Source organism: Oncorhynchus kisutch, linkage group LG18 (genome assembly GCF_002021735.2).
Source record: "Oncorhynchus kisutch isolate 150728-3 linkage group LG18, Okis_V2, whole genome shotgun sequence".
In the NCBI taxonomy this organism is placed as follows: Eukaryota; Metazoa; Chordata; class Actinopteri; order Salmoniformes; family Salmonidae; genus Oncorhynchus; species Oncorhynchus kisutch.
In genome coordinates, this window is record NC_034191.2 from 61,605,645 (window position 1) to 61,630,672 (window position 25,028).

Below are 25,028 nucleotides of genomic sequence, written 5' to 3' on the forward strand. Positions count from 1 at the left end.
ACTACCCTGCTCTTTACTCTGCACTCTACTGTACTATCCTGCTCTTTACTCTGTACTCTACTGTACTACCCTGCTCTTTTACTCTGTGGTCTACTGTACTACCCTGCTCTTTACTCTGTGCTCTACTGTACTACCCTGCTCTTTACTCTGTACTCTACTGTACTACCCTGCTCTTTACTCTGCACTCTACTGTACTACCCTGCTCTTTACTCTGCACTCTACTGTACTACCCTCCTCTTTACTCTGTACTCTACTGTACTACCCTGCTCTTTACTCTGCACTCTACTGTACTACCCTGCTCTTTACTCTGCACTCTACTGTACTACCCTGCTCTTTACTCTCTACTCTATTGTACTACCCTGCTATTTACTCTCTACTCTACTGTACTGCCCTGCTCTTTACTCTGTACTCTACTGTACTACCCTGCTCTTGACTCTTTCCTCTACTGTACTACCCTGCTCTTTACTCTGTACTCTACTGTACTACCCTGCTCTTTACTCTCTACTCTACTGTACTACCCTGCTCTTTACTCTGTACTCTACTGTACTACCCTGCTCTTTACTCTGCACTCTACTATACTACCCTGCTCTTTACTCTCTACTCTACTGTACTACCCCTGCTCTTTACTCTGTACTGTATTACACTGCTCTTTACTCTGTACTCTACTGTACTACACTGCTCTTTACTCTGCACTCTACTGTAATACACTGCTCTTTACTCTGTACTATACTGTACTACCCTGCTCTTTACTCTGTACCGTACTACCCTGCTCTTTACTCTGCACTCTACTGTACTACACTGCTCTTTACTCTGCATTTTACTGTACTACACTGCTCTTTACTCTACTGTACTACACTGCTCTTTACTCTGTACTATACTGTACTACCCTGCTCTTTACTCTGCACTCTACTATACTACCCTGCTCTTTACTCTACACTCTACTGTACTACCCTGCTCTTTACTCTGTACTGTACTATCCTGCTCTTTACTCTGTACTGTACTACCCTGCTCTTTACTCTGTACTCTACTGTACTACCCTGCTCTTTACTCTGTACTCTACTGTACTACCCTGCTCTTTACTCTGTACTCTACTGTACTACCCTGCTCTTTACTCTGTACTCTACTGTACTACCCTGCTCTTTACTCTGTACTCTACTGTACTACCCTGCTCTTTACTCTCTACTCTACTGTACTACCCTGCTCTTTACTCTGTACTGTACTACCCTGCTCTTTACTCTCTACTCTACTGTACTACCCTGCTCTTTACTCTCTACTCTACTGTACTACCCTGCTCTTTACTCTCTACTCTACTGTACTACCCTGCTCTTTACTCTGCACTCTACTGTACTACCCTGCTCTTTACTCTGCACTCTACTGTACTACCCTGCTCTTTACTCTGCACTCTACTGTACTACCCCGCTCTTTACTCTCTACTCTACTGTACTACCCTGCTCTTTACTCTCTGCTCTACTGTACTACCCTGCTCTTTACTCTGTACTCTACTGTACTACCCTGCTCTTTACTCTCTACTCTACTGTACCACCCTGCTCTTTACTCTGTACTCTACTGTACTACCCTGCTCTTTACTCTGTACTCTACTGTACTACCCTGCTCTTTACTCTCTACTCTACTGTACTACCCTGCTCTTTACTCTGCACTCTACTGTTCTACCCTGCTCTTTACTCTGTACTCTACTGTACTACCCTGCTCTTTACTCTCTACTGTACTACCCTGCTCTTTACTCTGCACTCTACTGTACTACCCTGCTCTTTACTCTGCACTCTACTGTACTACCCTGCTCTTTACTCTGCACTCTACTGTACTACCCTGCTCTTTACTCTTTACTCTACTGTACTACCCTGCTCTTTACTCTGCACTCTACTGTACTACCCTGCTCTTTTCTCTGTACTGTACTATCCTGCTCTTTACTCTGTACTGTACTACCCTGCTCTTTACTCTGCACTCTACTGTACTACCCTGCTCTTTACTCTGCACTCTACTATACTACCCTGCTCTTTACTCTGCACTCTACTGTACTATCCTGCTCTTTACTCTGTACTCTACTGTACTACCCTGCTCTTTTACTCTGTGGTCTACTGTACTACCCTGCTCTTTACTCTGTGCTCTACTGTACTACCCTGCTCTTTACTCTGTACTCTACTGTACTACCCTGCTCTTTACTCTGCACTCTACTGTACTACCCTGCTCTTTACTCTGCACTCTACTGTACTACCCTCCTCTTTACTCTGTACTCTACTGTACTACCCTGCTCTTTACTCTGCACTCTACTGTACTACCCTGCTCTTTACTCTGCACTCTACTGTACTACCCTGCTCTTTACTCTGCACTCTACTGTACTACCCTGCTCTTTACTCTGCACTCTACTGTACTACCCTGCTCTTTACTCTCCACTCTACTGTACTACCCTGCTCTTTACTCTGTACTCTACTGTACTACCCTGCTCTTTTACTCTGTGGTCTACTGTACTACCCTGCTCTTTACTCTGTGCTCTACTGTACTACCCTGCTCTTTACTCTGTGCTCTACTGTACTACCCTGCTCTTTACTCTGCACTCTACTGTACTACCCTGCTCTTTACTCTGCACTCTACTGTACTACCCTCCACTTTATCCTGTACTCTACTGTACTACCCTGCTCTTTACTCTGCACTCTACTGTACTACCCTGCTCTTTACTCTGCACTCTACTATACTACCCTGCTCTTTACTCTCTACTCTACTGTACTACCCTGCTCTTTACTCTGTACTGTACTACACTGCACTTTACTCTGTACTCTACTGTACTACACTGCTCTTTACTCTGCACTCTACTGTAATACACTGCTCTTTACTCTGTACTCTACTGTACTACCCTGCTCTTTACTCTGTACCGTACTACCCTGCTCTTTACTCTGCACTCTACTGTACTACACTGCTCTTTACTCTGCATTTTACTGTACTACACTGCTCTTTACTCTACTCTACTACACTGCTCTTTACTCTGCACTCTACTATACTACCCTGCTCTTTACTCTGTACTCTACTGTACTACCCTGCTCTTTACTCTCTACTGTACTACCCTGCTCTTTACTCTGCACTCTACTGTACTACCCTGCTCTTTACTCTGCACTCTACTGTACTACCCTGCTCTTTACTCTGCACTCTACTGTACTACCCTGCTCTTTACTCTGCACTCTACTGTACTACCCTGCTCTTTACTCTGCACTCTACTGTACTACCCTGCTCTTTTCTCTGTACTGTACTATCCTGCTCTTTACTCTGTACTGTACTACCCTGCTCTTTACTCTTTACTCTACTGTACTACCCTGCTCTTTACTCTGCACTCTACTATACTACCCTGCTCTTTACTCTGCACTCTACTGTACTATCCTGCTCTTTACTCTGTACTCTACTGTACTACCCTGCTCTTTTACTCTGTGGTCTACTGTACTACCCTGCTCTTTACTCTGTGCTCTACTGTACTACCCTGCTCTTTACTCTGTACTCTACTGTACTACCCTGCTCTTTACTCTGCACTCTACTGTACTACCCTGCTCTTTACTCTGCACTCTACTGTACTACCCTCCTCTTTACTCTGTACTCTACTGTACTACCCTGCTCTTTACTCTGCACTCTACTGTACTACCCTGCTCTTTACTCTGCACTCTACTGTACTACCCTGCTCTTTACTCTCTACTCTACTGTACTACCCTGCTATTTACTCTCTACTCTACTGTACTGCCCTGCTCTTTACTCTGTACTCTACTGTACTACCCTGCTCTTGACTCTTTCCTCTACTGTACTACCCTGCTCTTTACTCTGTACTCTACTGTACTACCCTGCTCTTTACTCTCTACTCTACTGTACTACCCTGCTCTTTACTCTGTACTCTACTGTACTACCCTGCTCTTTACTCTGCACTCTACTATACTACCCTGCTCTTTACTCTCTACTCTACTGTACTACCCTGCTCTTTACTCTGTACTGTATTACACTGCTCTTTACTCTGTACTCTACTGTACTACACTGCTCTTTACTCTGCACTCTACTGTAATACACTGCTCTTTACTCTGTACTATACTGTACTACCCTGCTCTTTACTCTGTACCGTACTACCCTGCTCTTTACTCTGCACTCTACTGTACTACACTGCTCTTTACTCTGCATTTTACTGTACTACACTGCTCTTTACTCTACTGTACTATACTGTACTACCCTGCTCTTTACTCTGCACTCTACTATACTACCCTGCTCTTTACTCTGCACTCTACTGTACTACCCTGCTCTTTACTCTGTACTGTACTATCCTGCTCTTTACTCTGTACTGTACTACCCTGCTCTTTACTCTGTACTCTACTGTACTACCCTGCTCTTTACTCTGTACTCTACTGTACTACCCTGCTCTTTACTCTGTACTCTACTGTACTACCCTGCTCTTTACTCTGTACTCTACTGTACTACCCTGCTCTTTACTCTGTACTCTACTGTACTACCCTGCTCTTTACTCTCTACTCTACTGTACTACCCTGCTCTTTACTCTGTACTGTACTACCCTGCTCTTTACTCTCTACTCTACTGTACTACCCTGCTCTTTACTCTCTACTCTACTGTACTACCCTGCTCTTTACTCTCTACTCTACTGTACTACCCTGCTCTTTACTCTGCACTCTACTGTACTACCCTGCTCTTTACTCTGCACTCTACTGTACTACCCTGCTCTTTACTCTTTACTCTACTGTACTACCCCGCTCTTTACTCTCTACTCTACTGTACTACCCTGCTCTTTACTCTCTGCTCTACTGTACTACCCTGCTCTTTACTCTGTACTCTACTGTACTACCCTGCTCTTTACTCTCTACTCTACTGTACCACCCTGCTCTTTACTCTGTACTCTACTGTACTACCCTGCTCTTTACTCTGTACTCTACTGTACTACCCTGCTCTTTACTCTCTACTCTACTGTACTACCCTGCTCTTTACTCTGCACTCTACTGTTCTACCCTGCTCTTTACTCTGTACTCTACTGTACTACCCTGCTCTTTACTCTGTACTCTACTGTACTACCCTGCTATTTACTCTGTACTCTACGACCCTGCTCTTTACTCTGTACTCTACTGTACTACCCTGCTCTTTACTCTCTACTCTACTGTACTACCCTGCTCTTTACTCTGTACTGTACTACACTGCTCTTTACTCTGTACTCTACTGTACTACACTGCTCTTTACTCTGCACTCTACTGTACTACACTGCTCTTTACTCTGTACTGTAAAACACTGCTCTTTACTCTACTATACTGTACTACCCTGCTCTTTACTCTGTACTGTACTACCCTGCTCTTTACTCTGCACTCTACTGTAGTACACTGCTCTTTACTCTGCATTTTACTGTACTACACTGCTCTTTACTCTGTACTGTACTACACTGCTCTTTACTCTGTACTCTACTACCCTGCTCTTTACTCTGCACTCTACTGTACTACCCTGCTCTTTACTCTGCACTCTACTGTACTACCCTGCTCTTTACTCTGTACTCTACTGTACTACCCTGCTCTTTACTCTCTACTCTACTGTACCACCCTGCTCTTTACTCTGTACTCTACTGTACTACCCTGCTCTTTACTCTGTACTCTACTGTACTACCCTGCTCTTTACTCTCTACTCTACTGTACTACCCTGCTCTTTACTCTGCACTCTACTGTACTACCCTGCTCTTTACTCTGTACTCTACTGTACTACCCTGCTCTTTACTCTGTACTCTACTGTACTACCCTGCTATTTACTCTGTACTCTACGACCCTGCTCTTTACTCTGTACTCTACTGTACTACCCTGCTCTTTACTCTCTACTCTACTGTACTACCCTGCTCTTTACTCTGTACTGTACTACACTGCTCTTTACGCTGTACTCTACTGTACTACACTGCTCTTTACTCTGCACTCTACTGTACTACACTGCTCTTTACTCTGTACTGTAATACACTGCTCTTTACTCTGTACTATACTGTACTACCCTGCTCTTTACTCTGTACTGTACTACCCTGCTCTTTACTCTGCACTCTACTGTAGTACACTGCTCTTTACTCTGCATTTTACTGTACTACACTGCTCTTTACTCTGTACTGTACTACACTGCTCTTTACTCTGTACTATACTGTACTACCCTGCTCTTTACTCTGCACTCTACTATACTACCCTGCTCTTTACTCTGCACTCTACTGTACTACCCTGCTCTTTACTCTGTACTGTACTATCCTGCTCTTTACTCTGTACTGTACTACACTGCTCTTTACTCTGTACTCTACTGTACTACCCTGCTCTTTACTCTGTACTCTACTGTACTACCCTGCTCTTTACTCTGTACTCTACTGTACTACCCTGCTCTTTACTCTGTACTCTACTGTACTACCCTGCTCTTTACTCTGTACTCTACTGTACTACCCTGCTCTTTACTCTGTACTCTACTGTACTACCCTGCTCTTTACTCTGTACTGTACTACCCTGCTCTTTACTCTCTACTCTACTGTACTACCCTGCTCTTTACTCTCTTCTCTACTGTACTACCCTGCTCTTTACTCTCTACTCTACTGTACTACCCTGCTCTTTACTCTGCACTCTACTGTACTACCCTGCTCTTTACTCTGCACTCTACTGTACTACCCTGCTCTTTACTCTGCACTCTACTGTACTACCCCGCTCTTTACTCTCTACTCTACTGTACTACACTGCTCTTTACTCTCTGCTCTACTGTACTACCCTGCTCTTTACTCTGTACTCTACTGTACTACCCTGCTCTTTACTCTCTACTCTACTGTACCACCCTGCTCTTTACTCTGTACTCTACTGTACTACCCTGCTCTTTACTCTGTACTCTACTGTACTACCCTGCTCTTTACTCTCTACTCTACTGTACTACCCTGCTCTTTACTCTGCACTCTACTGTACTACCCTGCTCTTTACTCTGTACTCTACTGTACTACCCTGCTCTTTACTCTGTACTCTACTGTACTACCCTGCTATTTACTCTGTACTCTACGACCCTGCTCTTTACTCTGTACTCTACTGTACTACCCTGCTCTTTACTCTCTACTCTACTGTACTACCCTGCTCTTTACTCTGTACTGTACTACACTGCTCTTTACTCTGTACTCTACTGTACTACACTGCTCTTTACTCTGCACTCTACTGTACTACACTGCTCTTTACTCTGTACTGTAAAACACTGCTCTTTACTCTACTATACTGTACTACCCTGCTCTTTACTCTGTACTGTACTACCCTGCTCTTTACTCTGCACTCTACTGTAGTACACTGCTCTTTACTCTGCATTTTACTGTACTACACTGCTCTTTACTCTGTACTGTACTACACTGCTCTTTACTCTGTACTCTACTACCCTGCTCTTTACTCTGCACTCTACTGTACTACCCTGCTCTTTACTCTGCACTCTACTGTACTACCCTGCTCTTTACTCTGCACTCTACTGTACTACCCTGCTCTTTACTCTGTACTCTACTGTACTACCCTGCTCTTTACTCTCTACTCTACTGTACCACCCTGCTCTTTACTCTGTACTCTACTGTACTACCCTGCTCTTTACTCTGTACTCTACTGTACTACCCTGCTCTTTACTCTCTACTCTACTGTACTACCCTGCTCTTTACTCTGCACTCTACTGTACTACCCTGCTCTTTACTCTGTACTCTACTGTACTACCCTGCTCTTTACTGTACTACCCTGCTATTTACTCTGTACTCTACGACCCTGCTCTTTACTCTGTACTCTACTGTACTACCCTGCTCTTTACCTCTCTACTCTACTGTACTACCCTGCTCTTTACTCTGTACTGTACTACACTGCTCTTTACTCTGTACTCTACTGTACTACACTGCTCTTTACTCTGCACTCTACTGTACTACACTGCTCTTTACTCTGTACTGTAATACACTGCTCTTTACTCTGTACTATACTGTACTACCCTGCTCTTTACTCTGTACTGTACTACCCTGCTCTTTACTCTGCACTCTACTGTAGTACACTGCTCTTTACTCTGCATTTTACTGCACTACACTGCTCTTTACTCTGTACTGTACTACACTGCTCTTTACTCTGTACTCTACTACCCTGCTCTTTACTCTGCACTCTACTGTACTACCCTGCTCTTTACTCTGTACTCTACTACCCTGCTCTTTACTCTTTACTCTACTGTACAATACTGCTCTTTACTCTGTATTGTACTACACTACTCTGCACTCTACTGTACTACACTGCTCTTTACTCTGTACTTTACTGTACTACCCTGCTCTTTACTCTGTACTCTACTGTACTACACTACTCTTTACTCTGTACTCTACTGTACTACCCTGCTATTTACTCTGTACTCTACGACCCTGCTCTTTACTCTGTACTCTACTGTACTACCCTGCTCTTTACTCTCTACTCTACTGTACTACCCTGCTCTTTACTCTGTACTGTACTACACTGCTCTTTACTCTGTACTCTACTGTACTACACTGCTCTTTACTCTGCACTCTACTGTACTACACTGCTCTTTACTCTGTACTGTAATACACTGCTCTTTACTCTGTACTATACTGTACTACCCTGCTCTTTACTCTCTACTCTACTGTACTACCCTGCTCTTTACTCTGTACTGTACTACACTGCTCTTTACTCTGTACTCTACTGTACTACACTGCTCTTTACTCTGCACTCTACTGTACTACACTGCTCTTTACTCTGTACTGTAAAACACTGCTCTTTACTCTACTATACTGTACTACACTGCTCTTTACTCTGTACTGTACTACACTGCTCTTTACTCTGTACTCTACTACCCTGCTCTTTACTCTGCACTCTACTGTACTACCCTGCTCTTTACTCTGCACTCTACTGTACTACCCTGCTCTTTACTCTGTACTCTACTACCCTGCTCTTTACTCTGCACTCTACTGTACAATACTGCTCTTTACTCTGTACTGTATTACACTACTCTGCACTCTACTGTACTATACTGCTCTTTACTCTGTACTGTACTACACTACTCTGCACTCTACTGTACTACACTGCTCTTTACTCTGTACTTTACTGTACTACCCTGCTCTTTACTCTGTACTCTACTGTACTACACTACTCTTTACTCTGTACTCTACTGTACTACCCTTCTCTTTACTCTGTACTATACTGTACTACCCTGCTCTTTACTCTGTACTCTACTGTACTACCCTGCTCTTTACTCTGCACTCTACTGTACTACCCTGCTCTTTACTCTGTACTCTACTGTACTACCCTGTTCTTTACTCTGTACTCTACTGTACTACCCTGCTCTTTACTCTCTACTCTACTGTACTACCCTGCTCTTTACTCTGTACTCTACTGTACTACCCTGTTCTTTACTCTGTACTCTACTGTACTACCCTGCTCTTTACTCTCTACTCTACTGTACTACCCTGCTCTTTACTCTTTACTCTACTGTACTACCCTGCTCTTTACTCTGTACTCTACTGTACAACCCTGCTCTTTACTCTGTACTGTACTATCCTGCTCTTTACTCTGTACTGTACTACACTGCTCTTTACTCTGCACTCTACTGTACTACCCTGCTCTTTACTCTGCACTCTACTGTACTACCCTCCTCTTTACTCAGTACTCTACTGTACTACCCTGCTCTTTACTCTGCACTCTACTGTACTACCCTCCTCTTTACTCAGTACTCTACTGTACTACCCTGCTCTTTTCTCTGTACTCTACTGTACTACCCTGCTCTTTACTCTGCACTCTACTGTACTACCCTGCTCTTTACTCTGCACTCTACTGTACTACCCTCCTCTTTACTCTGCACTCTACTGTACTACCCTGCTCTTTACTCTCTCCTCTACTGTACTACCCTGCTATTTACTCTCTACTCTACTGTACTACCCTGCTCTTTACTCTGTACTCTACTGTACTACCCTGCTCTTGACTCTTTCCTCTACTGTACTACCCTGCTCTTTACTCTGTACTCTACTGTACTACCCTGCTCTTTACTCTCTACTCTACTGTACTACCCTGCTCTTTACTCTCTACTCTACTGTACTACCCTGCTCTTTACTCTGTACTGTACTACACTGCTCTTTACTCTGTACTCTACTGTACTACACTGCTCTTTACTCTGCACTCTACTGTAATACACTGCTCTTTACTCTGTACTATACTGTACTACCCTGCTCTTTACTCTGTACCGTACTACCCTGCTCTTTACTCTGCACTCTACTGTACTACACTGCTCTTTACTCTGCATTTTACTGTACTACACTGCTCTTTACTCTACTGTACTACACTGCTCTTTACTCTGTACTCTACTGTACTACCCTGCTCTTTACTCTGCACTCTACTATACTACCCTGCTCTTTACTCTGCACTCTACTGTACTACCCTGCTCTTTACTCTGTACTGTACTATCCTGCTCTTTACTCTGTACTGTACTACACTGCTATTTACTCTGTACTCTACTGTACTACCCTGCTCTTTACTCTGTACTCTACTGTACTACCCTGCTCTTTACTCTGTACTCTACTGTACTACCCTGCTCTTTACTCTGTACTCTACTGTACTACCCTGCTCTTTACTCTGTACTCTACTGTACTACCCTGCTCTTTACTCTGTACTGTACTGCCCTGCTCCTTACTCTCTACTCTACTGTACTACCCTGCTCTTTACTCTGCACTCTACTGTACTACCCTGCTCTTTACTCTGCACTCTACTGTACTACCCCGCTCTTTACTCTCTACTCTACTGTACTACCCTGCTCTTTACTCTCTGCTCTACTGTACTACCCTGCTCTTTACTCTGTACTCTACTGTACTACCCTGCTCTTGACTCTTTCCTCTACTGTACTACCCTGCTCTTTACTCTGTACTCTACTGTACTACCCTGCTCTTTACTCTCTACTCTACTGTACTACCCTGCTCTTTACTCTCTACTCTACTGTACTACCCTGCTCTTTACTCTGTACTGTACTACACTGCTCTTTACTCTGTACTCTACTGTACTACACTGCTCTTTACTCTGCACTCTACTGTAATACACTGCTCTTTACTCTGTACTATACTGTACTACCCTGCTCTTTACTCTGTACCGTACTACCCTGCTCTTTACTCTGCACTCTACTGTACTACACTGCTCTTTACTCTGCATTTTACTGTACTACACTGCTCTTTACTCTACTGTACTACACTGCTCTTTACTCTGTACTCTACTGTACTACCCTGCTCTTTACTCTGCACTCTACTATACTACCCTGCTCTTTACTCTGCACTCTACTGTACTACCCTGCTCTTTACTCTGTACTGTACTATCCTGCTCTTTACTCTGTACTGTACTACACTGCTATTTACTCTGTACTCTACTGTACTACCCTGCTCTTTACTCTGTACTCTACTGTACTACCCTGCTCTTTACTCTGTACTCTACTGTACTACCCTGCTCTTTACTCTGTACTCTACTGTACTACCCTGCTCTTTACTCTGTACTCTACTGTACTACCCTGCTCTTTACTCTGTACTGTACTGCCCTGCTCCTTACTCTCTACTCTACTGTACTACCCTGCTCTTTACTCTGCACTCTACTGTACTACCCTGCTCTTTACTCTGCACTCTACTGTACTACCCCGCTCTTTACTCTCTACTCTACTGTACTACCCTGCTCTTTACTCTCTGCTCTACTGTACTACCCTGCTCTTTACTCTGTACTCTACTGTACTACCCTGCTCTTTACTCTCTACTCTACTGTACCACCCTGCTCTTTACTCTGTACCGTACTACCCTGCTCTTTACTCTTTACTCTACTGTACTACACTGCTCTTTACTCTGCATTTTACTGTACTACCCTGCTCTTTACTCTACTGTACTACACTGCTCTTTACTCTGTACTATACTGTACTACCCTGCTCTTTACTCTGCACTCTACTATACTACCCTGCTCTTTACTCTGCACTCTACTGTACTACCCTGCTCTTTACTCTGTACTGTACTATCCTGCTCTTTACTCTGTACTGTACTACACTGCTCTTTACTCTGCACTCTACTGTACTACCCTGCTCTTTACTCTGCACTCTACTGTAGTACCCTCCTCTTTACTCTGTACTCTACTGTACTACCCTGCTCTTTACTCTGCACTCTACTGTACTACCCTGCTCTTTACTCTGTACTCTACTGTACTACCCTGCTCTTTACTCTGTACTCTACTGTACTACCCTGCTCTTTACTCTGTACTCTACTGTACTACCCTGCTCTTTACTCTGCACTCTACTGTACTACCCTGCTCTTTACTCTGCACTCTACTGTACTACCCTGCTCTTTACTCTCTACTCTACTGTACTACCCTGCTCTTTACTCTGTACTCTACTGTACTACCCTGCTCTTTTACTCTGTGGTCTACTGTACTACCCTGCTCTTTACTCTGTGCTCTACTGTACTACCCTGCTCTTTACTCTGTACTCTACTGTACTACCCTGCTCTTTACTCTGCACTCTACTGTACTACCCTGCTCTTTACTCTGCACTCTACTGTACTACCCTCCTCTTTACTCTGTACTCTACTGTACTACCCTGCTCTTTACTCTGCACTCTACTGTACTACCCTGCTCTTTACTCTGTACTCTACTGTACTACCCTGCACTTTACTCTGCACTCTACTATACTACCCTGCTCTTTACTCTCTACTCTACTGTACTACCCTGCTCTTTACTCTGTACTGTACTACACTGCTCTTTACTCTGTACTCTACTGTACTACACTGCTCTTTACTCTGCACTCTACTGTAATACACTGCTCTTTACTCTGTACTCTACTGTACTACCCTGCTCTTTACTCTGTACCGTACTACCCTGCTCTTTACTCTGCACTCTACTGTACTACACTGCTCTTTACTCTGCATTTTACTGTACTACACTGCTCTTTACTGTACTACACTGCTCTTTACTCTGTACTATACTGTACTACCCTGCTCTTTACTCTGCACTCTACTATACTACCCTGCTCTTTACTCTGCACTCTACTGTACTACCCTGCTCTTTACTCTGTACTGTACTATCCTGCTCTTTACTCTGTACTGTACTACCCCGCTCTTTACTCTGTACTCTACTGTACTACCCTGCTCTTTACTCTGCACTCTACTGTACTACCCTGCTCTTTACTCTGCACTCTACTGTAGTACCCTCCTCTTTACTCTGTACTCTACTGTACTACCCTGCTCTTTACTCTGCACTCTACTGTACTACCCTGCTCTTTACTCTGTACTCTACTGTACTACCCTGCTCTTTACTCTGTACTCTACTGTACTACCCTGCTCTTTACTCTGTACTCTACTGTACTACCCTGCTCTTTACTCTGCACTCTACTGTACTACCCTGCTCTTTACTCTGCACTCTACTGTACTACCCTCCTCTTTACTCTGTACTCTACTGTACTACCCTGCTCTTTACTCTGCACTCTACTGTACTACCCTGCTCTTTACTCTGCACTCTACTGTACTACCCTGCTCTTTACTCTCTACTCTACTGTACTACCCTGCTCTTTACTCTGTACTCTACTGTACTACCCTGCTCTTTTACTCTGTGGTCTACTGTACTACCCTGCTCTTTACTCTGTGCTCTACTGTACTACCCTGCTCTTTACTCTGTACTCTACTGTACTACCCTGCTCTTTACTCTGCACTCTACTGTACTACCCTGCTCTTTACTCTGCACTCTACTGTACTACCCTCCTCTTTACTCTGTACTCTACTGTACTACCCTGCTCTTTACTCTGCACTCTACTGTACTACCCTGCTCTTTACTCTGTACTCTACTGTACTACCCTGCACTTTACTCTGCACTCTACTATACTACCCTGCTCTTTACTCTCTACTCTACTGTACTACCCTGCTCTTTACTCTGTACTGTACTACACTGCTCTTTACTCTGTACTCTACTGTACTACACTGCTCTTTACTCTGCACTCTACTGTAATACACTGCTCTTTACTCTGTACTCTACTGTACTACCCTGCTCTTTACTCTGTACCGTACTACCCTGCTCTTTACTCTGCACTCTACTGTACTACACTGCTCTTTACTCTGCATTTTACTGTACTACACTGCTCTTTACTCTACTGTACTACACTGCTCTTTACTCTGTACTATACTGTACTACCCTGCTCTTTACTCTGCACTCTACTATACTACCCTGCTCTTTACTCTGCACTCTACTGTACTACCCTGCTCTTTACTCTGTACTGTACTATCCTGCTCTTTACTCTGTACTGTACTACCCCGCTCTTTACTCTGTACTCTACTGTACTACCCTGCTCTTTACTCTGTACTCTACTGTACTACCCTGCTCTTTACTCTGCACTCTACTGTACTACACTACTCTGCACTCCACTGTACTACACTGCTCTTTACTCTGCACCCTAGTCTGTACAGCATTGTACTCTACTGTGCTGCTCAGTGCTGTGTTTCCCTTCATTGTACATTACATGGTCCTATCTCTACTAAGTCCCCATAACGGGTGAGGGAGTGGTGTGCTGCAGCATCAAGCTCAGTATTAATGACGCCTCTCAACCCGTTGTTATGGCGTCAGTACAGCCCTCTGCCAATAAAGTCACAATTCTCCCCTTATTTATCATCCAAGCCTAACCTTCTGGTATGATAAACATCAGATTCACCATTAGGAACCGGCTGGTGGAAAGAGGGATGGGGGGAGGAAATAGAAGTAAAAACCAGGGAGAAGACAACAGAACAGAGAATTATGCTAGATGTCAAAGTCAACACAGATGACTTAGTTATGACCCAGTGTAAAGCAGACGTAAGGAATGGGAGAATCTTTCTTTCATGTCTAAAACATATAGGCTGCAGGAGTCAATGCCAACTGAAATTCATTTTACTGTATGTTCTAAAGAAAAAGGACTAACAAAGAAGGGAAATGGAAGAAATACACAGTGCCAAGAAGTCCTTTAAAGGAATGCTGTACATATCTATTTTAGTGGTAAATAGATATGAGAGGAGATGTGTCGATGTTCTTCATGTGCCATGACCGTTATCACTGATGACAGGAGTCTGTGTAAAGCTACATGTTTTTGAACTGCTATACGCTACATTTGTTTCATCATGTGTGCGACTATCTTTTTCCCCTAATTCTTCCTCATGGTGAATAATGATTAGAACATCAAGTGTGTGTGTGCTTGCGTGTGTGTGCGTGTGGGCCTGCATGTGTGTGTGTGTGTGATTACGTGTGTGTGTGTGTGTGTGTTCATGGTGTAGCTCCGAGATAATCAGGATATCTGTTCCCGTCATTGTGGTGGTGAGCTTTATTTAGTTCCATGGTAACAGCTAATTAAAGTGAAATGTCAGAGATGGTGTGTGGGCTTGAATTGCTGCCTTTGACCCACACATCATCTTGTAGGGCTGCCTGCTGCTAAGGATGCATTTCCTCTACAGTAACGAACTCTTTCATTCTGGAGAGAGTTCAACAAGACGAGTACATTCTGAGGAATAGATGTGAATGGTCTTACTTATTCTACGTACTGTAGATGGAAGGAATCTTACACTTTTACAAAATGACTGAAGGATCATTATTGGACGCATATCGACAAAATCCTACACTTTTACAAATTGAATGAATGGTTCTGCAGGTATATGAAAGGAAAATAATTGTGAGCATGTCACTTTACCTACGTTGCCGTTATGTAACTGTAACCAACTGTACTGTAGGTGTGCTCAGCCCAATTAAATTGTACTATTCCGTAGTTAAAGGTAGAGTACATGCATAGACAACACAGAGCTACTGAATGAAGAACGGCATAACGAGATCACTTTGTATGAGAGGAAGTCAAGATGACAAAACGGGTGCCTGTATACACCTTCAATCTATTGTGACGTGGATGATTATCTTTGCATGTTAGTCTGTTAATTTCCCTCTATTGCTTTAGAACAATGAGACAAACACGCACAACGAGAGGAAGGTTGGCACGCAGGCTTTGCCAGGGGGTTGGATTCTTTAATCAGTGCGTTTATCATCCTCGCAGGTGCTGTATATGCCGTGCGTTTTAGATCCTGTTCTTTAGCTACAGGAACGTGCAACAGTACAACAAAACAGTTCATTTCTAGCCATCTCGCACACCTTTCCTCCTCCTGCCTTCTCTTCCTATCAAGACTAATCTAGTGACACATCTCAGAAAGCAAGAGAAGCTCACGTTAAAGTTTCATTACTTCCTAAAGGATAAAAGGCACAATTACAGAAGCCTTCCGTCCGCTCCCTTCTCTTCTCTCTCTCGCTGCCTGCCACATCTGCTGTGACTACTATACATCTCTATCATGTGGCAGCTCTCCTCTCTCCTTAAATGGGAAAGGTCAGGGCGGTTATCTAGCAGATAATTAGATAAGCTCAGGAAGAAGAGAAAGAGAAGGGGGCTATCTGGGCGATCGCTGCTCAGCTTCTATCAGCTCCATTCAGCCTGCGCTCCATGCTCCTAGCTCTAGTCCTCTCAACATTACTGATAAAGTCAAAGCCACCTTTCATTTAGGCTTTATTCTTCTCCTAATCTTATAGTGGATATAAGCGTATTAGTGTCTACCTAGAGTCTGGCACTGAGGTGTATAATATGGCCTGAATGACAGTGTTACTGTTAACTCTCAGTAGTTCAGACAGACCAGAGGGGAGTTGTCTTGTGAAAGCAGTATTGATCAGTTTGTTATGATGATAAGCACTGGGCAGGGGAGAGTCATGTTTCATCCGTTGAAGCTGGATGATGCATTTGATTGATGCTTCTGTATGCGTGTGCTGTGTGCTTATTGTACCCAGTGCTACCCACACATATAAAATGTGACGCAAAGCTAGCACCGCAGCAGTAGTAGTTTGGTGTTCAATGTTCAATTAGTGTGTTCAATTAGAGTGTGAGAAGAATTAGAAAAACAGAGATGGGTGTTTTGAATAACAAGGCCTCGGAACTGCTCTTAAGCACTATTAAAAATGCATTGTCATGCAGCAATTTGGGCTTCACAGTTCATGAAACACATGAATAACTAAATGAATATCACCTAAAGCTCAGGCATAATATTGCAGTAACAATTTGAGGCTTCATGTATTGATCTAGATCATCTTATTAAGGAGACAAAGTATCCTCACTCTCATTTCACCCCTAATTATGGATATGTTGCTGCTACAGCATTCTCTTTCACCTGTTTGTGTTGCAGTAGTCTATATTTCTCTTGAAAATCATCAGTGAACATGGTGCGTTACAGAAGCTATCTGATTCATGTTGTTTTCTCTCCATATTATTCTAGTAGATGACTCTAGGGCTAGTTATTTAACAGCCAGTGTGGTGTAGTGTGGTGTAGTCCCATTTTAGTTGGGCAGACCATGTTCTAATTTGATTGGAGTTTTGAACCGTTTTCTATGTGCAGTTGAACACTTCCTGGTTTTATCATGGCCAGGATAAATGAACACCCCTGCCATACAGTAAGTCAGTCTAGACAGGCATTGGCAGGTGTTGCTAGTACTGGATGGGGATAAACCAAGCATGAATGAGTAGAACAAATGACACAGGACGAAAGGTTTTGGAACTGGTTGTGGTTCATTAATGATGACCTGCAGTGCATTCGGAAAGTATTTAGACCCCTTGACTTTTTTTCCACGTTTTGTTACGTTACAGGCTTATTCTAAAATGTAACTACATTAGTTTTTTTCAATCTACACACAATACCCCATAATGACAAAGCAAAAGCCGTTTTTTTATTTTAAATATTACATTTACATAAATATTCAGACCCTTTACTCAGTACTTTGGTGAAGCATCTTTGGCAGAGATTACAGCCTCAAGTATTTTGGGGTATGACGTTACAAGCTTGGCACACCTGAATTTGGGGAGTTTCTCCCATACTTCTTGGCATATCCACTCAAGCTCTGCCAAGTTGGATGGGGAGCGTTGCTGCACAGCTATTTTCAAGTCTCTCTAGAGATGTTAGATCGGGTTCAAATCAAATCAAATTTTATTTGTCACATACACATGGTTAGCAGATGTTAATGCGAGTGTAGCGAAATGCTTGTGCTTCTAGTTCCGACAATGCAGTAATAACGCACAAGTAATCTAACTAACAATTCCAAAAAAACTACTGTCTTATACACAGTGTAAGGGGATAAAGAATATGTACATAAGGATATATGAATGAGTGATGGTACAGAGCAGCATAGGCAAGATACAGTAGATGATATCGAGTACAGTATATACATATGAGATGAGTATGTAAACCAAGTGGCGTAGTTAAAGTGGCTAGTGATACATGTATTACATAAGGATGCAGTCGATGATATAGAGTACAGTATCTACATATGCATATGAGATGAATAATGTAGGGTAAGTAACATTATATAAGGTAGCATTGTTTAAAGTGGCTAGTGATATATTTACATCATTTCCCATCAATTCCCATGATTAAAGTGGCTGGAGTAGAGTCAGTGTCATTGACAGTGTGTTGGCAGTAGCCACTCAATGTTAGTGGTGGCTGTTTAACAGTCTGATGGCCTTGAGATAGAAGCTGTTTTTCAGTCTCTCGGTCCCAGCTTTGATGCACCTGTACTGACCTCGCCTTCTGGATGACAGCGGGGTGAACAGGCAGTGGCTCGGGTGGTTGATGTCCTTGATGATCTTTATGGCCTTCCTGTAGCATCGGGTGGTGTAGGTGTCCTGGAGGGCAGGTAGTTTGCCCCCGGTGATGCGTTGTGCAGACCTCACTACCCTCTGGAGAGCCTTACGGTTGAGGGCGGTGCAGTTGCCATACCAGGCGGTGATACAGCCCGCCAGGATGCTCTCGATTGTGCATCTGTAGAAGTTTGTGAGTGCTTTTGGTGACAAGCCGAATTTCTTCAGCCTCCTGAGGTTGAAGAGGCGCTGCTGCGCCTTCCTCACGATGCTGTCTGTGTGAGTGGACCAATTCAGTTTGTCTGTGATGTGTATGCCGAGGAACTTAAAACTTGCTACCCTCTCCACTACTGTTCCATCGATGTGGATGGGGGGGTGTTCCCTCTGCTGTTTCCTGAAGTCCACAATCATCTCCTTAGTTTTGTTGACGTTGAGTGTGAGGTTATTTTCCTGACACCACACTCCGAGGGCCCACACCTCCTCCCTGTAGGCCGTCTCGTCGTTATTGGTAATCAAGCCTACCACTGTTGTGTCGTCCGCAAACTTGATGATTGAGTTGGAGGCGTGCGTGGCCACGCAGTCGTGGGTGAACAGGGAGTACAGGAGAGGGCTCAGAACGCACCCTTGTGGGGCCCCAGTGTTGAGGATCAGCGGGGAGGAGATGTTGTTGCCTACCCTCACCACCTGGGGGCGGCCCGTCAGGAAGTCCAGTACCCAGTTGCACAGGGCGGGGTCGAGACCCAGGGTCTCGAGCTTGATGACGAGCTTGGAGGGTACTATGGTGTTGAATGCCGAGCTGTAGTCGATGAACAGCATTCTCACATAGGTATTCCTCTTGTCCAGATGGGTTAGGGCAGTGTGCAGTGTGGTTGAGATTGCATCGTCTGTGGACCTATTTGGGCGGTAAGCAAATTGGAGTGGGTCAAGGGTGTCAGGTAGGGTGGAGGTGATATGGTCCTTGACTAGTCTCTCAAAGCACTTCATGATGACGGATGTGAGTGCTACGGGGCGGTAGTCGTTTAGCTCAGTTACCTTAGCTTTCTTGGGAACAGGAACAATGGTGGCCCTCTTGAAGCATGTGGGAACAGCAGACTGGTATAGGGATTGATTGAATATGTCCGTAAACACACCGGCCAGCTGGTCTGCGCATGCTCTGAGGGCGCGGCTGGGGATGCCGTCTGGGCCTGCAGCCTTGCGAGGATTAACACGTCTAAATGTCTTACTCACTTCGGCTGCAGTGAAGGAGAGACCGCATGTTTTCGTTGCAGGCCGTGTCAGTGGCACTGTATTGTCCTCAAAGCGGGCAAAAAAGTTATTTAGTCTGCCTGGGAGCAAGACATCCTGGTCCGTGACTGAGCTGGGTTTCTTCCTGTAGTCCGTGATTGACTGTAGACCCTGCCACATGCCTCTTGTGTCTGAGCCGTTGAATTGAGATTCTACTTTGTCTCTGTACTGGCGCTTAGCTTGTTTGATAGCCTTGCGGAGGGAATAGCTGCACTGTTTGTATTCAGTCATGTCACCAGACACTTTGCCCTGATTAAAAGCAGTGGTTCGCGCCTTCAGTTCCACACGAATGCTGCCATCAATCCACGGTTTCTGGTTAGGGAATGTTTTAATCGTTGCTATGGGAACGACATCTTCAACGCACGTTCTAATGAACTCGCACACCGAATCAGCGTATTTGTCAATGTTGTTATCTGACGCAATACGAAACATCTCCCAGTCCACGTGATGGAAGCAGTCTTGGAGTGTGGAGTCAGCTTGGTCGGACCAGCGTTGGACAGACCTCAGCGTGGGAGCTTCTTGTTTTAGTTTCTGTCTGTAGGCAGGGATCAACAAAATGGAGTCGTGGTCAGCTTTTCCGAAAGGGGGGCGGGGCAGGGCCTTATATGCGTCGCGGAAGTTAGAGTAACAATGATCCAGGGTCTTTCCACCCCTGGTTGCGCAATCGATATGCTGATAAAATTTAGGGAGTCTTGTTTTCAGATTAGCCTTGTTAAAATCCCCAGCTACAATGAATGCAGCCTCCGGATAAATCGTTTCCAGTTTGCAGAGAGTTAAATGAAGTTCGTTCAGAGCCATCGATGTGTCTGCTTGGGGGGGGGGATATATACGGCTGTGATTATAATCGAAGAGAATTCTCTTGGTAGATAATGCGGTCTACATTTGATTGTGAGGAATTCTAAATCAGGTGAACAGAAGGATTTGAGTTCCTGTATGTTTCTTTCATCACACCATGTCACGTTGGCCATAAGGCATACGCCCCCGCCCCTCTTCTTACCAGAAAGATGTTAGTTTCTGTCGGCGCGATGCGTGGAGAAACCCGCTGGCTGCACCGCTTCGGATTGCGTCTCTCCAATTAGCCATGTTTCCGTGAAGCAGAGAACGTTACAGTCTCTGATGTCCCTCTGGAATGCTACCCTTGCTCGGATTTCATCAACCTTGTTGTCAAGAGACTGGACATTGGCAAGAAGAATGCTAGGGAGTGGTGCACGATGTGCCCGTCTCCGGAGTCTGACCAGAAGACCGCTTCGTTTCCCTCTTTTTCTGAGTCGTTTTTTTGGGTCGTTGCATGTAATCCACTCCGTTACACTGGTTGTAAGGCAGAACACAGGATCCGCATCGCGAGAAATAACACGTAAAAAAACAAAAAACTGCATAGTTTCCTAGGAACGCGAAGCGAGGCGGCCATCTCTGTCGGCGCCGGAAGTCCGTGCTCTTGCTGGGCCACTCAAAGACATTCAGAGACTTGTCCCAAAGCCACCTTCGACCCAGTCTGAGGTCCTGAGTGCTCTGGAGCAGGTTTTCATCAAGGATCTCTCTGTACTTTGGTCCGTTCATCTTTCCCTTGATGCTGACTAGTCTCCCAGTCCCTGCCACTGACAAACATCCTCACAGCATAATGCTGACACCACCATGCTTCACCGTAGGGATGGTACCAGGCTTCTTCCAGACATGACGTTTGGCATTCAGGCCAAACAGTTCAATCTTGGTTTCATCAAATCATAATCAAATCCAATTTTATTTGTCACATGCCACGAATACAACAGGTGTAAATCTAAAAGTAACACAAAATTACATAACAATAACGAGGCTACGTACAGGGGGTACCGGTACCGAGTTATCAGACCACTGAATCTTGTTTCTCATGGTCTGAGAGTCCTTTAGGTGACGTTTGGAAAACTCCAAGCGGGCTGTTATGTGCCTTTTACTGAGGAGTAGCTTCCGTCTGGCCACTCTACCATAAAGGCCTGATTGGTGGAGTGCTGCATTGATGGTTGTCCTTCTGGAAGGTTCTCCCATATCCACAGAGGAACTCCGACCATTAATTCTTGGTCACCTCTCTGACAAAAACCCTTCTCCCCTGATTGCTCAGTTTGGCTTGGAGGCCAGCTCCAGGAAGAGTCTTGGTGGTTCCAAACTTTTTCCATTTAAGAATGATGGAGGCCACAGTGTTCTTGGGGACCTTCAATGCTGCAGTTTTGGTACCCTTCCCCAGATCTGTGCCTCAACACAGTCCTGTCGCGGAGCTCTACGGACAATTAATTTGACCTCGCGGCTTGGTTTTTGCTCTGAAATGCACTGTCAACTGTGGGACCTTATATAGACAGGTGTGTGCCTTTGCAAATCATGTCAATTGAATTTACCACAGGTGGACTCCAATCAATTTGTAGAAACATCTCAAGGATGATGAATGGAAACAGGATGCACCTGAGCACAATTAACTGTCTCATAGCAAAGGGTCTGAATAGTTATGTAAATAAGGTATTTATTGTTTTTTGTTCGTTCTAAATTTGCAAAAATGTCAAGAAACCTGTTTTGCTTTGACATTATGGCATTTGTCATCTGTGTAGATTGATGAGGAAAATAGTACATTTAATACATTTTAGAGTAAGGTTGTAACATCACAAAATGTGGAAAAAGTCGAGGGGTCTGAATGCTTTCCGAATGCATTGTATATTCCACTAGGAATTGAATGGTCTAAGTAAGCAAGCAATCAAGCAAGTACATAAACCAAACTCCCTCATGTGCCTGTTATCACCTCAGATCTTTAGTAAGATGGGCATTCCTCAAGTGAGGAACCCAGCTCTCCCTCCTCCAGACCAGATGCCTAACAGCTTCCACTCCAAGATCGCTCTGATTGGCTGTGGCCCGGCCAGCATCAGCTGTGCTTCCTTCCTGGCTCGCCTTGGCTACGATGACATCACCATATTCGAAAAACAGAAGTGGATCGGCGGACTGAGGTAAAACTTCCCAATCCCACTAGTGTTTGTTGTCACACCTAGACCTCTTTTCAAGTTCAATGTTTTCCATTTTTTTTTTTCCAATGGCTAGTAACATAACAAAATAACAAAAATGTAATACAATAATGTTCAATAGGACTAGGACTTTGACCCCAACCTGGGTCATCATAATTACAAATTAGGAACTCAATATTAGGAACGTGCTCTTAATGTTTAGTATACTCAGTATATATTGTCACAGCAAAATAATCCTGCATCAGCAGGATTTGAGTGTTTTGTTCACAAAGTTAAGCAAAAAGTAGGCTACGTGAAAAGTGCAATGTTAGTATGGGTTTTCAGTGAATTTATGTAAATGACAATGCTCATCTTCAATTTCAATTCTCAGCAACAAAAGAGTGATCGAATTAAGATCCTACATTTGTATTCATTCGCTTCCTGGGCAGCAATTAGTCAATGGTGTAACTTAAAGCCAGATCTGTGGCTCCTTGTCAACGCTTGCGGATATGTATCTGTAATTCATCTAAATTCATGTCCTTTTGTGTGGGGCATTTACCACTAAAGGGCATTGTTGATCATGGGTCTGCTGGATCAATATAAAGAACATTGTATAAGGTCACAGCTGCTAATGAGAGTTTTGGTAATTGTGAATATTCATCTTTCAAATGCCTGAGTTTGGATTGGGTTACCAATTACCTACCCAGGCCTTTAGTACATTTTACATTTTAGTCATTTAGCAGACGTTCTTTGATTTCTCCTAGGATTCCAGCAAATGTCCACAGTGGGTTTCACGTACTTCGAAGGACAACCGGGAATAAAATTAAGAATTTGAGGATGGTTCAGGGAGAGGTTGGACATAGAAGCAGGATAATTTTGAGGCAGAGAAAGTAGAAAAAGTGAATACCAACCCAGTTCATCAAATGAAAATAAGAAAAAGGAGTTGCTGTTGCAACAGTATAGAGAATCCTCTTCCCTGTGTCTATCTATTTCATATTCCTCTGAGAGTCCTTTCTCTGTCATCCCTCTTCTTCATCCTCCTCCTCATCCGCCTCATCCTCCTCCTCCTTTTCGTCCTGTTCCTCCTTCCCCTTCTCCATCTCCCAGTCACATTCATTCTCTCTCTCTCTCTCTCTCTCTCTCTCATTCTCTCTCTCACAGCTCTGCGGAGATCCCTCAGTTCAGGCTGCCATATGAGGTAGTGCACTTCGAGGTGGAGCTGATGATGGATTTGGGCATCAAGGTAATGAGTCCCCCACCTCCCCTCCCACTCTCTCTCCATCTCCCCCCTGTCCCCTCTCTCCATCTCTCCCTCCATTCCCCTGTCCCCTTCCTCGTTTACATCAGAGGCTAGCGCAGGCGACAGGTCTGGGAGAAGATCAGCAGCCCAAATGTCAGGCGCATTAATAAAGAACAATTAAAAGCTGCATCAGGCCGGGCAGGCTCCAGGCTGCTGAGACCTTGTGTCTCCGGCACCGGCTGCAACTTGGGGCGATGCTCTAGCTTGTCTGTCTGTCTGTTGCTTGAATGCCACAGTGGTGAGAAAGGGCAATCGATAGTCCTTACCACGGCCAGCTAGCCAGCCACGGCAGACCAGACCAGACAGCACCTGCTCATGATTCATTTTAAACCAGGAAACAGATTTGGTTGCTGAAAAGAATGGAGGGAGTGGAGTGAGGGGAGTAGTTAGAGGTGAGGCATTTGCATGTCTATGTGGATTTTTCTGCTCTGTTCTGTGAAAAGATAAATAGTAGAAGTGAAGAATTTGAGGAAGACTTATAATCACATAAAGAGTGAATAGCGTCCCAAGTTAGGTCATTTTGATTATTGGTACAACTCATTAATATGCTCATCCAACCGGAGTGTTAAGCCAGGTGAACGTTCAGTTTTGATCATCAAGCATTTTACGTACAACATTTATTATAATTATACAATAGATTATCCGTTGAAATGTTCTTAGAGCTGGTGCTCCCATTATAACTAATGAGTTGTGTTGTATTGTTTCAGGTGGTGTGTGAGAAAGCCCTGGGCCAGGACGGGATGACTCTGCTCTCTCTGAGAGATGAAGGTTACAAAGCTGTCTTTATCGGCATTGGTTGGTTATTCATTTATTCATTTTCTTCCTGTCTTTTCCACCCTCTC

At 44.1% G+C, this 25,028-nt stretch overlaps 1 protein-coding gene across 1 annotated transcript in view; it reads left to right on the plus strand.

Annotated features, from left to right (window-relative positions):
- Positions 1-25,028, plus strand: part of dpyda (dihydropyrimidine dehydrogenase a) — a 244,741-nt gene that overhangs the window by 72,267 nt on the left and 147,446 nt on the right. Inside the window, exons 6-8 of the mRNA XM_031796432.1 lie at positions 22,696-22,892; positions 24,048-24,129; positions 24,894-24,981. Of these exons, the coding sequence (XP_031652292.1) occupies positions 22,696-22,892; positions 24,048-24,129; positions 24,894-24,981 (367 nt within the window). The remainder of the gene's footprint in view (positions 1-22,695; positions 22,893-24,047; positions 24,130-24,893; positions 24,982-25,028) is intronic.